The 16,285-nt window shown below is 39.8% G+C and overlaps 1 protein-coding gene across 2 annotated transcripts in view; it reads right to left on the reverse strand.

The window, feature by feature from the left end:
- The window catches only part of uts2r2 (urotensin-2 receptor 2), a 128,601-nt gene that overhangs the window by 44,687 nt on the left and 67,629 nt on the right, over nucleotides 1-16,285 (reverse strand). For both annotated transcript variants that reach the window (XR_007264556.1, XM_048610792.1), the window contains exons 5-7: nucleotides 14,718-14,782; nucleotides 14,175-14,231; nucleotides 7,243-7,396 (exon numbers count right to left, since the gene is read on the reverse strand). Coding sequence is in view for 1 of the 2 variants with exons in the window: in XM_048610792.1 (XP_048466749.1) it covers nucleotides 7,243-7,396; nucleotides 14,175-14,231; nucleotides 14,718-14,782 (276 nt within the window). In the remaining variant the exon portion in view is untranslated. The remainder of the gene's footprint in view (nucleotides 1-7,242; nucleotides 7,397-14,174; nucleotides 14,232-14,717; nucleotides 14,783-16,285) is intronic.

Here is a 16,285-nt window from a genome sequence, read left to right on the forward strand (position 1 = left end):
AAGGAGCTGTGATCACAATTTATACTAAACAACTTTTCAACTACAAAAGAACTGTTTTCCTTGATTACTCTTTCAGAATTGCAGCTTGAAGTTCAAAAACATAGGCTTATTTATCAGAACTAATTTTAACATACCATTTCTCTTGTAATAAGAACGGGAGTTCTGCATTTAACTTTTCTTCCAATAAAATTTTTCAAGGAAAGCTCATCATCCCAGTCAAAAATGAATAAGGATAAAACAAATTTAGCATTTATATTGAAGATATTTCATATAAATCCACAATGCTACCACAACGCCCAAATAAGACTATAAAATGAATGTTAGATATCATGAATTGTTTGCTAAAGTGTCTGTGGAAGTACTACTTACTGAGTGAAGTATTTATCTTAAGGACAGTGGGAAAGTATTATGAGAGGTCCTTGATGTTATATCTGGGTCTTAGACCACAGAATATGGTCTAAGACCATAGAATATAGGAACAGTATGACGTCATTCGCCCTATCGAATTTGCTCAGCCATTCGATCCTGGCTGACATGCTTCTCAACTACATTGTCTGCCTGTAACCCATGATCCTCTTATTATTCAAGACCAATCTATCTCTGTCTTACGTATACTTAATGGTCCCAACACTGACCCTTGCGGAACTCCACTAGTCACCAGCTGCCATTCTGATAAAGACCCTTTATCCCTACTCTCTGCTTTCTGCCAGTCAGCCAATCCTCTTATCCAGGTGAGCACCTTGCCCCTGACACCATAGCCTCTTATCTTATTTTGCAGCCTTCTGTATGACATCTTGTCAAAGGCCTTCTGGAAATGCAAATAGGTCACATCCACTGGCTCTCCTTTGTCTAACTTGCTTGTTATCTCTTCTAAGAATTCTAACAGATTTGTCAGGCATGACCTTCCCTTGATGAAGCTGTGTTGACTCATGCACTTCCAAGTACTCCACAATCTCATCCTTAATAATGGACTCTAAAATCTTACCAGCAGCCGAGGTCAGGCTAACCAGCAATAATTTCCTATCTTCTGCCTCCCTCCCTTCTGTGTTACATAAAGCATTTTCTGGGACCTCTCTGGTGCCAGTAATTCCTGAAAGATGCCTCCAGCAATGCCTCAATAATCTCCTCAGCTATCTCCTTCAGAACAGTGGGGTGTAGTCCCTCTGGTCCAGGTGATTTATCCACATTCAGACCTTTCAGCTACCCCAGCACCTCCTTATTAAGGGCCACCACACTCACCTCTGCTCCCTGACTCTCTTGAAGTGCTGGATATGTTGCTGGTGTCTTCCACCATGAAAACTGATGCAAAGTACCTATTGGTTTATCCACCATTTCTTTGATACCCCTCTACCTCTCCAGCCTCATTTTCCAGCAGTCCAATGTCCATTCTTGCCTTTCCCTTACCTACTAGATATCTACTTAAAAAAATCTCTTGCAACCTTCTTTCAGATTACAAGTTAGCTTACCTGCATATTTCATCTTTCCCCCCCTTACTGCCTTTTTAGTTGTCCACTGCTAGTTTTTGAAGGTTTCCCAATCCTCTGGCTTCCTACTAACCTTCAGCAAATTGTATGCTTTTTCTTTTGCTTTTATGGTGTCCCTGACTTCCCTCATTAGCCATGGTTGCCTCACCCTCCCCTTAGTATGTTGCTTCTTCCTTGGGATGAGTTTTTGCTGCACCTCCTGAATTACCTCCAGAAACTCTTGCCATTGCTGCTCCACCATCTTTCCTGCTAGGCTCCTCTGCCAAACAACTCTGCATCAGCTCCTCCCTCATGTCTTTGTTGTTACCTTTACTGAATTGTGATACCACTGCATCTGATTCCAGCTTCTCTCTCTCAAACTGCAGGGTGAATTCCATCAGATTGTGGCCCTCGGGCTTCCTTCATCTTAAGATCCCCAATCAAGTCTCATTGCATGTAACCAAATCCAGAATTGCCTGTTCCCTTGTGGGGCTCTACCACGAGCACTCACTAAAATGTTCCGAGAGCAACATGCACCCAAAAGGCATACACTTTAGTGGCAAAGTTCTAATGTTCAACATCGACCAGACGAAATATTTCTCTTTAGCTTACCAATATGAATATGCCTAACCTCAAGTACGTGGTGCCACGTTATTTCAAGAGGTAAACACAACCAATTCTGTGCCTTTACAATTGCCATGTCCCAGCCACCATCATAATAGCTGATGCAACAGAACTAAGAGACAAGCCGACTCCATAAATGGTCCAGGCCCTGGAGATGAAGCCCTGCCTTTTATTCTTTACCAAGACAGGTTTCACATATTGCCGGCTCCCAGGCTTAACCCTGACCTGGCTGCTTCCAATTCTTAAACCCCACTTTTGCCAATCTTAATATGTTTCAACCTCAAAATTAAGCATTGTTCTTCCTCAGCCTTATCACTGGGAGTTGAGACTATTCACGTCGACAGAAATCCTCTGCCGAAAACAAAGTCTGGAATTTCTTCCATGCGACATATTTTGTGATACAGGCTGTTTTGTGGTTTGTAAACTGCATTCCCAGCTGACATGTAGCTTTGGCCAGTTCAGGCTTTTCCTGCAGGATGTAGCTTCACTGCAGTTTGTGAGCCATGAACCAGTTTGGGAGGACTGCAGGGGCAGATGACAGCAGCACAGCTCCTAAGACTGCTTTAAAAAGGTCCCTTCGCCTTACCCTCACCCCTTTAACAATGCCCTGCATCCAACCCCACTGCCATCTCACCTTCCCCTCCATGCACCCCTATAGCCAGACAACTACTACCTACTCTGTACAGTCCATTGTTTCCATTCAAAAACCAATGGACAGTATTTCATGTCCCTAGGAGGGGAGGGGGGGAACCTCTCGCCACCTAATAAAAGCCGCCACAAAACACATCATCAGACTGAAAAGAAATACATTCTGCCATGTGAAAAAAAATCCTTGCAAATATGTATAAAATAGAAATTGCCAGAAAAACTCAGCAGGTTAGCCAGCAGTGGAGATGGAAACAGAGTTACTGTTTTGTGTCCAATATGACCCTTCTTCAAAATCCTACTGGCTTGTGTCAACAAACTAGAAAATACATCAAAGGCTGAAGAATTTGTTATAACGCTTCCAAGTAGCAAGCATGACCAGTGGGATACTGCAGGGATCAGTGTTTGGATACCAGCCATTCACAGTATATATTAATGATTTAGATGAGAGATCTAGATGTAACATCTCCAAATTTGCAGATGACACAAAGCTAGATGGGAGGATATGCTCCGAGGAGGATACAGAGATGCTTCAGTAAGATGGAGGGATGGAGAGTCATATCAGACTGGAAACATTAACTCTGTTTCTCTCTTCATGGATGGAAGCTGCCCGACCTGTTGAGTTTCTCCAGCATTCTCTGTGTTTGATCTTGTACCAGAAAGAGTAGCCATACCTGTTTAAGTTGTGGAAAAGTTATTTGTGCCTTGTGCTGATAGAAGGTGAGGGTTTGTCTGGTTTGGTTCCAGCAGTAAAGATGCACAGGCCCTAAATTGTCTCAGTCCCAGGATATCACTGTAGCAGTTTTCAGGGGAATGTCCTCAGCTTAACCATCTTCTGCTGATTCACCATTAACTTACCCGCCATCATAAATTCACAAGTGAGGATGCTCACTGAAGATCGCATAATGCTCAGCATCATTCTCAACACTTCAAGTGCTGAATCAGACCATGTCAACATGCAGCAAGACTTGGACTTAAACAAAAAAAAACCAAACCAACTTTGGATGCTGGAAATCAGAAACAAAAACAGAAACAGAAACTGCTGGAAAGACTCAGCAGGTCTGGCAGCATCTATGGAGAGAAAACAGAGTTAACGTTTCAGGTCCAGTGACCCTTCTTCAGAACTTAAGAAGTCAAACCCCGTTCTGAAGAACGTCAGCTCTGGTTTCTCTCTACAGCATGTGACAAGACTTGGGCAGTGTTGACACGTAAAGTGATAAATAACATTTCCACTCCACAAGTGCCAAGTAATGATCTTCTCCAATAGGAGAAAATCACACATTGCCCCTGGCCTTTCCAATGGCACTACCATAGCTAAATCCTTCACAATCAATGTCCGAGGTGTAAACACTGGCCAGAAGTTGAACTGGATCAGCCATATAAATAAAACAAAGAACTGCTAATGCTTGAGATCTGAAACAAAAACAGAAATTTCTGGAGAAACTCAGCAAGTGATGAAGAGTCCCTGGACTCTACATTAACTGTGCTTTCTTCCCACAGATGCTGTCAGACCTGTTGAGTTTCCCCAGCAGTTTCTGTTTTTGTTTCAGCCATATAAGTACTGTGGCTATAAGAAATGGTCAGAAACTGGAACTTCTGTGGCGATTAGCTCACCTCCTGACTTCCCAGAGGCTGCCCACCAGCTACACTGTACTAATTAAAAGTGTGACAGCACATTCTCCACTTGCCTGGATGTGTACAGCTCCAAACAACTCTAAAGGTGGTGAACACTATCCACAGCAAAGCAGTCCACTTTCCTGGCACTCCTCCCATCAACTTTCATTCACCCCTTGCACCATTGACACACGGTGGTCATGATGTGCACTATATAGAAGATGCACTGCAGCAACTCACCAAGACTCCTACAACAGTACCTTCCAAACCTGTGACCTCTGGAAAAGGACAAGAGCAACAGATGCAAGGACCACCACTGCCTGCAGTTTCCCCTCCAAACCTCATATCATCTTGACTTGGAACTATACTGGTGCTTCTTCATTGTTACTGCATAAAAACCTGGAACTTCCCTTCTAACAGCATTGTGGGTGCACTTGCACCAGACGGAGGGTGGAAGCTGAAGAACCACCTTCTCTAATGCCATTTGGGCTTGCCAACAAATGTTGGCCTCGCCAGCAACACCCAAGTCTTGTGACAATTTTTTTAAGAAGTCTCCAAATTAGATCAATGGCTTACTCGTCCCTTCTGCGGATTGCAACATCCTGCAGTGTGCATACTAGCTGCTACAGTTGTCTATAAAATAACAACCAACGTCACTTCTAAAGTGATATGTTAATTGTAATAATGCATTGGAAGCACTGAGGGCATGAATAGCAGCTAGTAACTGCAAGTTCCTTCTTCAAAAATCTCCTGCCCATGTGTGCCAATTTGATTTAACCAAATGGGGTGTGTCTTTTCAAGGAAACAGTGTCGTCCATGCCAAACAAATGAAAACTCTTTAGATTTTTGACTCTTGGGCACACTGCTAGGTTTAACACTTGACAAATATGCAGTTAGCCACAAAGGCCCTCAAAATGAAAGGATAATACCTACGTGTATTGCATAACAATCATCCAAGAAATGAGTTTTCCAGAAATATGACCAATATGGCATGTTTCTAATAGACTGCCTTTCATTGGGAATATTCTTTTTCCAACTGTATGACATTCACATGCCTTCATTTTAAATCAGGATTGTCTATGGTAGAATATATCAAATTAATTGATCTTTCCTCAGTAAAGCTTTTAAAATCTGGATCCCTTTGATCATTAGCACAATTGAAAATTACACTGTAGTTTCACTGTGATATTTATTGTTGAGGCAAGAATTAGGTTTAATTAATGCAGATCATATGTTCAAAGTTTTCAACAGCAGTAATAGCATTAACCATCATGTATTTATTTGTTCATTTCCCCTTTAAATTCCATTGACTCTGCTTATCTTAATAAATATTGCACTTAGTCACTGTGCTTGTAACACTGAAAAATAATCAAAGTCACATTGTAAGCACAGCTTGTCCCAGGACTTTTGAACAGACCTCTCAATTGTTAATGTCAATCTCTCTCTCTCTCTGCACCTTTTCTGTGGCCATAACACTGTATTATGCACTCTATTCTGCTACCTGACACATTTTGTATGGTACGTTCCGCCTGTACAGCACACAAAACAACACTTTCCACTGTATCTCGTTACATGTTATAACAATAAATCAAATCAAATCCAAAGTACATCCACTATTTACTGAAGTAAACTGAGTACTGTGCTCATGATACTGTAAAAATACTGAACATGGGTGGCACAGTGGCTCGTAAGCTGTATGGAGGCTCAGTGGTTAGCACTACTGCCTCACAGCGCTAGGGACCTGGATTTGATTCCACCCTTGGGCAATTGCATGTGTGGAGCTTACATATTCTCCCTGTGTCTGCATGGGCTTCCTCCCACAGTCGAAAGATGTGCAGGTTAGGTGGATTGGCCATGCTAAATTATCCATAGTGTTCAGGGATGAGCAGGCAAGGTGGATTAGCCATGGGAAATGCACAGTTACAGGGACAGAATAAGGGGTGGGTCTGTATGGGATGCTCTTTGAAGGGTTGGTGTGGACTCAATGGGCTGAGTGGCCTGTTTTAATACTGTAGGGATTCTATGATAATAAGCAACTCACTATAAGAAACATCAATTAGATAGCCCAGCATATTTCATTACAGCAAAACTGCAATGTGTTACTAAACAGGGCTTCTGTCTTTAACCGGAAGATCTATAAAATCATATTTGTTGGCGGTTCTACAACCACCATATATCAAGCACAATATTTTGGCTTCAACAAAGCTCCTGTTCAGCTGTAAACGTGACCATACAGCAGGCAGAAAGATACAGTGCAGGTCTTGTTCAATAATAAGTAATGGCTGATCCTGTCCTGGTTTCAAGTGGAGTTAAGTGTTGGAGCAGGTTTGGAGAGCTGAACTGCCTACTCCAGCTCCTAACTCCTATGTTCCTATGTAATATGCATGCACCTTCCTACAAAGTGCTTCCCAGGACACTGCACTGAAGGATCAAGTCAGTCACAACACCTAAATTTTAAAGGAAACAACGAGCATCAATAAACTCTCCTGTGCTTAGATTGGATCTAAAAAAAATTCAACTTATTTCTCAATAACAGCTCAATTCTGAGATAGCAAGAACTGCCGATGCTGGAGTCAGAGACAACGCAGTGTGGAGCTGGAGGAACACAGCAGGCCAGGCAGCATCAGAGGAGCAGGAAAGTTGACGCTTTGGGTCGGGACCTTTCTTCAGAAAAAAAATTCTGCGATATTTGTTGTATGAGTTTCTAATAGTTCTCTTGTAAGAGATGTTGTAATGAAACAGACTACAACACTGCATACACAACACTGCAGCCTAAAGAACAGCATGGACTGCACAACACATTTCAATCAGGCTGAAGTATGGAAGCTTTATTCAACACATGAATTAATTATAAATTGGTAAGCTTTTCATTAAAAATCAAGACATCATCCATTACCTTATCAATGTGAGGATGCCAATACTCATCATGCATTGTCTTGGCTTCAGTATTGTTCATCCTTGAGAAAAAGGTGGGCTTTGTGAGATGCAGACGAGTCGAGTCAATCCCGAATGATTCAGCTATTACTTGCTGAATACGCCCTCGCACATCACTACAAAATAAAAATCAATTTATAATTAATTAAAATCATTAAGCTTTTGAATCTTTGAAATTATGATCTAATTTTCATCAAAATCTAAGGTGGTGACCACTGCAGCCATTTTAGTCCATGTTTTTTCCTTTTAACAAATCATTTTAGTCCATGAAAGGTGTCCTGTATAACAATCAGATGACTCAAGTTAAAATTTACCAGTATCATAACAGACTAAATATTTCAACTGTTTTCACATAGGGGACTTCTCTCCAAGAACTGCAGACATTGGCTGAAATAATTCCACAGAGGCTGGTATCCCGTCACCGAGTCACCCTTTTATACACGTGGAGAGTCCCTGACACTGATCCAGCTCTCTCAGAGTCAACAGGATGCCTGACATTCTGTTCTTATCTGTTAGCCAAGGGCTCCCTGATTGGATCAGCTTAACAACCCTATGATGTCCACCTAGCTGACCTTGTTACGAATTGTCCGTGTCTGAGGTGAACAGAATCTTGAGATATGTGGTCTGAACAAAAGGTGAGTCATTGGTAACTAGTTGTTTAAAGAGACCATGATTTAACAGAACGATGAAACAGACTGAAGACACTGAGTGTGTCACTCCTATTAAGACGAACGTATGAAATGCATGCATATGAAAAAGCATTGTTTTAGCTGCAGAGTTTACATCATACTAGTTTGAATTGCACAGTTTACAGGACAATTTTAATTTCATAAATTTACACAAGCTTGACTGTGTCAAGTATTGGAACCTAATTTCCTTACACACTGCTAACAATAGAAAACTTTGTTCTGAAACTTTTGAAAAGAAAGGCTTGCAAACAAGTACAAAATTTATGTTTTAAATTGATTTTGGAAACATATAGGGGCAACTTTCTGGCATGATTTTACATGGATCAAGTCATTTGGAATGTAAATTAAGCCACTGAGCAAACATTTTTGGAGCTGTGTTTGATGCTGACCAGATTCATAAAATATCACAAAATGTTGTGGCAAATTTCTGGCATTGTCAACAAATGTAACATAAGTTTTCCATTACAAAGTTGAATCCCAAAGAATAGCAACATTTTCTGCCCTACATGCCATTAATCAGCAATGATCCAGCACCATTAATTTAGATTTAACGTGCACAATCCAGAGATATTAGCAAACTCATGAAAAATTTATTTTCTTATTTTGATAATATTTGACTTAAACATTTGCAAATATGATGCCTCACAAATTACATACTAGAAACAGATGACTCCCAGAAGGTTATTAAGAGTGAGGAACTTAAAGGACTTAAATTTGCTAAATGGAGACAAGAAATTGAAGCCTTTCATCCTGTATTCATCAGAACTGGGATGCAAGAAACAGACATGAAACATGAGACACCGTTTTGTACAGAAAGAGAAGAGGGTCACTGTGAATGCTTGATGCAGAAATATGGCATTTCACAACTATCCTGTATGATAATGAATACCCTGATCAAACCATCACTCATTGTATATTGTTGTATATTTGGCCCTTAGCAATCTCCTGTCGACCTTAAGTTACAGTGGGAGGGGAAGCTGACTCAAAAATGTAAATAAATAAAGCCAGCTGTCTCATGCTACTACTTTGCAGTCAATCCATGAGCAGTTTTCTCCACCAACAAAGTGCTGTCGTCATGTTTAAAAGACTTTTTTACCTGCCGCATAAATCAGTCATATTATATGTGAGTTTTAGTGCTGTCATGATGCCAGGTATGTATACTGTACATCCCGATGACAGGTGGACAGTATGGAATACCACATCTTGTTAACCATTCACATGGCAGCATGCTGATCATTTTCAACCAGTCCATGCTTGTCAGTCTCAAAAATGAATCCACTATTAGATTTAAATTTGCCTTTGGAAATTATGTATTAAAAATCCATGCTGTGCTAAGTGTTCCATCAGAAACCAATTTAAAGGTCATCAACCAGGCTTGTAATGTGTTGCTTTTTTTGTAGCTACATATATAAGTCCACAGGAACTTGTTTTACATAGGCAAAGAAACTGTACATACATTTCAGTAATGGGGTCATAGATACAGTCAAACTCTGCTGTGTTCCCACAGCAACACCCTAACCAATCAGAATCTACCTGCCTGCTGTGAGAATTAAGATTGACAGTTAACTGTTCTGCTGCATCTCCATGCCAACATTGGCCCAACCTATCAGCACCGTCTTCTCATTCCGTATAAGTAATGTCTCTTGTTTGAAGCCACCTCTTTACATGCTAGTTCTGATAAGTACATGATGAAAAATTTCAATTTTATTCTTCTTTTAGCAAGGTCTAAGTTTGTACTACCAAGAATGTAAACTAATTAATATCAACAGAGAAAATATATTTGAGAAACTTAAGAGTCTAAAATCTGACAAACCTATTGAATCAAATGGCCTATATCTTAGTGTTCAGGAGTATTAGCTGTGAACAAGTGCTTGTATTAGACACTCTCTTTTCCCAGCAGGGTGGAAGCTTACAAGTGTAACACCACTATCCAGGAAAGGAAGGAGACAGAAACAGGACCCTTGAGGCCAGTTAGCTTGATATCACTCATTAGCAAAATGCTAGTATCCATTATCGAATAAGTCTTAATAATGAGTCAGGAATACAAACTAGGATCAGACAACATCAATGTGGTTTTACGGAAAAGGAACCACGTTTGACAAATTTATTCAAGTTCCTTGAGGATATAACTTTTAGGGTAGATAAAGGGAAATCAGTCAAGCAGTATAGTTGGATTACCAAAAGGTATTCAAGAAGATGTCCTTCCAAAAGGTTGACACAAAAGATGAGAGTTCATGGATTTTTGATATGGATGAAGGATTGATTAGTAGACAGGGAGAAAAATGTAGCAATAAAGGGGATATTTTCATGTTGAAAGGCCCCCCACTGGTGGAGTGCCACAAGAATTAAATAGAGGCCTTTACTACTTACAATCTATATTAGATGAAGGGACCAAGATTAATGTACCCATGTTTGCAGATAATACAAAGCTCAGTGGAATATAAGCTGTGAGGAGGACACAAGGAGTCTGCAAAGGCATCTAGACAGGTTAAGTGGGCAACAATTTTATGATTGGAGCAAAATGTGGGGAAGTGCCAAGTTGTTCAGTTTGATATCATGAATGGAAAAGCAGAAGTTTTTATTTTTTAAAAAAGAGTTACAAAACTTTTAGATGTTGATATTCAGAAAGAATTGGAAATGCTTTTGCAAGGAATACAGAGAATTATCAATTAAAAGGGCAGATGACATGCTGACCTTTATTGCAAGTACATTTTAATACAAAAGCAAGGAGGTGTTGCCACATTTGTTATACCTTCAGTGAGACCACATCAGAAGAACCGTGCATAGTCTCCACAGCTCAGAAAGGATAAGACTTGGGGGCAGTACAAAAAAGATATACTGAATTTGTTCGTGGGATGAAAGGATGATGACAGGTTGAGTAAACTGGAACTAAACTCTCTGCTGTTTAGAAGAATGAAGGAGATCTCACTGAAACATACCAAATTCAGAAGGAGCTTGACAGAATAGGGATTGACAGGCTTTTTTCCCTGGATGGGGAATCTAAAACACAGTGGCACAGTCTCTGGGTCAATCATTTAGGACTAGGACAAGGAAATATATCTTCATCCATAGGGCTTTGAATCTTTGGAATTCCCTTCACCAGAGGATGGTCTATGCTGCATTGTTGACAATATTCAAGGCTGGAATAGATAGACTTTTAAACTGCCGGGGCTTAAGGGACATGTGGAGTAGGCATTCAGGCAGTTTATGAAGTTGAATATCATCCATAATCATATACTGAAGGTGGCGTAAACTTATGGGAACATGTGGTCTACGCCTGTCCCTGTTTCCCATACTAATTCAATCGCCTGATTGCCATCGATATACAAAATTAGCATTGTTGAGCTATGTATTAGATTTAATTAAACAGTATACTTTTTAAGCACTAAATTTCCCCTTCTACTTTAGTTTCTATTGTCCTCCCCATCTGAGTTTATCAACACTTTTGTAAAATGAAGATTATTTCAAGATGGAATTTTCCTACTGTGCACAGCACTTGGAAACAAATGAAGCTGCCCTGTTTTAACAAAAGCTAAGTCCTGTAGTCTACAATTATTTCTCAGAATGGGATCCTTTTCCAAATGCAGTCCACAGGTATGGCAGGGTGTGCTGAATTTTTGAATTGTAATGTCCATCTGAATATTTTGAAAGGACATTACTCAATCTTGGTCTGTAATTTGTATAAACGTATAACCATTCACTAACAACAAACAACTGATCTTCTAGCATTTGGAGATAAGTATGGTGCTGGGTCTGGATATATACTTTGATAAACATTCAATTTCACAAAGTAAGGGAACTGTTTAGAGATAAGCAATAGGCAACAGTGACACAAATCGTAACAACCATGTAAACTCCAAAAATATGAATAAGGAATAATGCTGAACATCCAAAGTTTTACTATTTCTGTACTTCATAAACAATTGAGAAAATTCAGTGCTTGTGAAAAATTGGTGCAAGAAACAAAGAAAGAACCTGCCCTTAAAAAAGAAGAACAAGACCAAAAACGAGCAAGAACCTCCCATCGCTCTGAGCTTGAGAAGCATGGATCAGAATGGGTCCTTGAAAGTTGTCAGGGTGGTTATGTTGTGCGCAGAAATGCAATGCATACGTACTTACTAATGGTAAAAATATATCCTGAGGAGTTCAGAAACAATTTCAGAGCAACAGCTGGCTTGTGTCACTACCTTATGGAACAAAAATGTTGCGCTTTGCAACAGAGAGACAAGATGGCTCAGAGGCTATCCAAACACCTTGATAGCAAAATGACCAGTTCCCAGAGATTCATCATCAGTCATTAGAAAAAAACATGAGCATTCATTGTCACATTGGTGACGTACATAAAACGTTATTCAATTCTGATATGTCCAGCAGACAAACTGCAGAATGGATAGGTTCAAAACAATTCTGGTGAAAACAATAGGAAACAAGAAGACAAGATTCACAGTGGTATGGCATGTGGGTAAAAGGAATTAATTTAAAGCCTATGGTAATTTTAAAAAGTAAAACATTGCCAGACATCAAGTTTCCTGCAAGGGTTTCTGTGCATGTTCATGACAATGGTTGGATGAATGAGGCTGCAGTGGAGATATGGGTCAATAAAGTGTGTAATAGTCTGGTGGCCTAATCTAAGTAAGCAACTCTTCAGTGTGGAACATGTTCAGATCCCATGAAATACAATAAGCTGAAGAGACACCTGTGAAGAATTAATACCCACATTGTAGTAACACCAGAAGCTTTAACGTTCTCTAGATGTGTGCCTCAACAAACCAGTGGAAAATGGAGTTGAGAATTATGAGGTCAGCAATGATTTATGGAATGGACTCACCTGCTGAATGGCCTACTTCTGCTCCTATGTCTTGTGGTCTTATTCAAGGATCATGTTTGCACCAAATGGAATGGATTGACAAAGAAAAGATCTTTCGCAAAGAGTGGAAATACACACACTAGATGTTTTGTGTGGCTTCATCTTCAAATAATGGGATGGTCTGAAAGCACCAAGTGTCATCAAATTGTTTAAAAACTGCAGAATAGATGAAGAGGAAAGTGACTCGATATGAAGAAATGATTCTGAAAACAAATGCTCCCAATGTGATCTGGAGTAGGGTTCTTACAAATGCCACTATAGCCAAAATGACTAGGAATTAATTTAATGAACTTTTTTTGGGCACTGAAGACAATGAATCTGACAGTTTTAAAGCACTTTGACTGCAACTAAAGGTATCCTTGTGGAATATGTTAATTCAATAAAGTGCATCACACTACTCCAAAACCAGGTGGTTCACATTTTATACTCAGACCATGTTTATGGAAGGTCGATTTAAATACCATGATTGACATCATTTTCTCCTCCTGCTATTACAGGATAAGAATTTTCATACATTTATCGTTATAAAATTGATCTGGCAACTCGATATCAAGTTGAAATTTTTTTAGATTATTTAGATGAATGGCCAAAAGAGCAGGATACAAGTGTTAAAGTGATTTGGATCAAAGATGATGCATCAAGTAGTGACTAGGTTGTATCAGGTTTGAGTTTTCAAACAATTCCACAATTATCATTTCTTGACAGACAATCAGCTAGAGTAACAGCCTGCATAATGGTATTGATTTCAACACAACAGTGAAGCAGAAACGAGCAGCTAAATGTCAATGGGAGCTTAGAAAGAACAAAAAGCAAAATGTAAAACACTGGCCACTAGTATCAATAAAAAGTCAGAAATTAAATATTTCAATGAAAACAAAGGAAGGATGGAACTGAGAGAAATTTGTTCATCAACTACAGTACTTCAATGTGTCACATGCCATCTGAAAGCAGTGATGTATACCACTTAAAGCCATTCATTTTTTTCTATTTTTAAGATGTGTGAGTAGGGAACAATCAATAATGTTCAGGGAATGGATCAGGATTACACTAACAACTATCGAAAATCTGAAGTTACTGCTACCCACTGCAATTGCTTCAAATTCCACAGGCTTTATAACCTTGCTCAAATCCTAGAGAGACGCACTAATTTAAAAATAAGCAAGAGATGCACAGATATAAGACAATGATCAATATACACAGTCTCAACAGACATCAAGAGAAGACTGAGAGGAGGGTGCAAGGAAGAGGGAGAGGAGAGAAATATTAATTAAGGAATATCTATGTACATCATCATTCTTGCTACTCACATAAGTAATCAGAATACTTGAACAGTGTTACCTGTATAGTGCGAAGTCTTCTTTATCAAATATATCCTTTATTTGCTCTCCAAAGTACCTGCAAATATCATTTTAAATTAACAGCATGCAAATATTCCAAACCTACATGCTCTCTTCCATAAAACAAATGTAATAGTTCTAAAGGGCCTCAAAGTACCTGATTTCTCCCCTCCAGCTTCCAAATTATTGATTAAAGTTACCTCTAATCACCCCATTGAATTGCCTTTGGCTTCATTTTTCTAAAGCAATAAAAACTTCAGTTAGGAATGCTGTCTGTTTGTTGCTTAATAATTTTGCTTGTCAGTATCTTTCTTTAACATAAAGGTGGGCACTTCATATATAATATGCCCTCCTGGGTTCATGACAGGAAATAAACAGCTCTAAGTTCCAGTCCTGTTCACTATCAAATGATACCCTGCCGCAAATGTATCTCGGGTAGGTGTTTGGTGACACCTTAATCAGGCTTAGCTCAGTCTCTTAGCTTGCTGACACTATCCAGGAGAACACATGGAGAACTGGGTGAAGTGTAAACAGCAGAACTTACCTATAAATATTAACAAACTGTTTCCCCATTGATAGTGCTCCAGAGTGCAAATCTAGAATGGAGGCCTGAAAGTAGAGAGATGGTTATAACAGCTGAGAATTTCAAAAGCCGGTACAAAATTTATCCCTCCCATTAAATATTGAGGCATTTATTGACAAATCTACTTAAAAATACACTGCTCTCACTGAAATTCAAATAATTTCTATTTATTCATGACCGGAACATTTCATATAACCCTGCCAGAAATCTAACACTGATTTGCATGTTCAAGCTTAATTTGTGAACATGCATAAAAGAAGAAATAATCAGTTTGTTCATTCTTCTGGATTACAGAATAGGAATAAAGCTAATTAACATAAAATTAATGTTGAAATTAAAGGTTCATGTTTGAAACAAATGTTTAGAATTAACATCCATGAAAAAGTAAAGAGTAAGCTGCTTTTGATGCTGGATGTCTGAAACATAAGCCAGAAATGTATGTTACTCTCAACCAAAGGGTAGGATGACGCCATGCCCTACATCCCTGCTGGTGTTTTACCAGTGAAAGGCAAGCCATGTACCATTGGGCAAAATAAAGTAGTGAAAAGAGCTGCCTGTGTTGCATAATAAGGTAAAACCTGATAGCCTGGCTGCAGGTTCAGGATAGGTGGTTCCCACATGTCCAACGTCCTATGCCCAAGAAAGGACACCCCACGGTGGAAAGGGTCAGCCACCTGAAATTCCTGTCTTTCTTCTTCTTCCTCTCACCCTCCTCTGACTTCCTAATCATCAACCCCTCCCCCACACCAGGGTCTGCCTGCTTGGTTCTGGCATTGGCTGTACTACTTACCTTCCAGACCAGCCTTCTTCATGGCTCCTCGTCAGGGACAGACACCGTCCCACCAATGGCCACAGCTCCCAGTGGTGCTGTGGGGGCCTGAAGATCTGCCAGTCCTCTGATCATCTGGTAACTCTTAGAGGTGGAACATCCTCCCACAGGATCACAGCAGCCATGACCGTAGGCAGCTGACTGCCTGATCAGCATACAATCTAGTGTTGGCTTCCAAAGGCAGAAGAGGTGAGTTGTCCCTGGATTTGCAGCTGGAGCCAGGGCTGTCCCCAACATCACCACCACATACAATCCAGCCCTTGTCTAAAACCTTCTGGAGATGTTTGACGGGTCAGGAGAGAACACAGAAACAAGTATTTCAGGTTGGTGAAGTGTTCCTACCAGTTTGCTCCATAGATCAGTTGACTGAAAGTTTTCAGTACTTCATGCTTTTGTCTCTAAGTCAGCTAAAGCTCCACAGGTTATTGTCAATCGACAGCGTTCACTGACACTGAAACATTGGAAATATGCTAATCAAAACCATTCTAAGGAATTGCAAGACCAGCATGTATCTGAAGGTAGATCAGAATGTGTGTAACTCTTCTAGACAAAGAGATCAAGGTGGCTATCTGTGCGTTAAATACCAAATAATGCCTTGGTATCCAATATGATTCTTAATTCCATGTATAACTAAGACAAAAGGGTTATAGTACTTGCATGTTCAGTTGAAAATCCAATAACAACTCATATTATCAGGCTC

The sequence above is a fragment of the Rhincodon typus genome, chromosome 23 (genome assembly GCF_021869965.1).
Source record: "Rhincodon typus isolate 14 chromosome 23, sRhiTyp1.1, whole genome shotgun sequence".
Lineage (NCBI taxonomy): Eukaryota > Metazoa > Chordata > Chondrichthyes > Orectolobiformes > Rhincodontidae > Rhincodon > Rhincodon typus.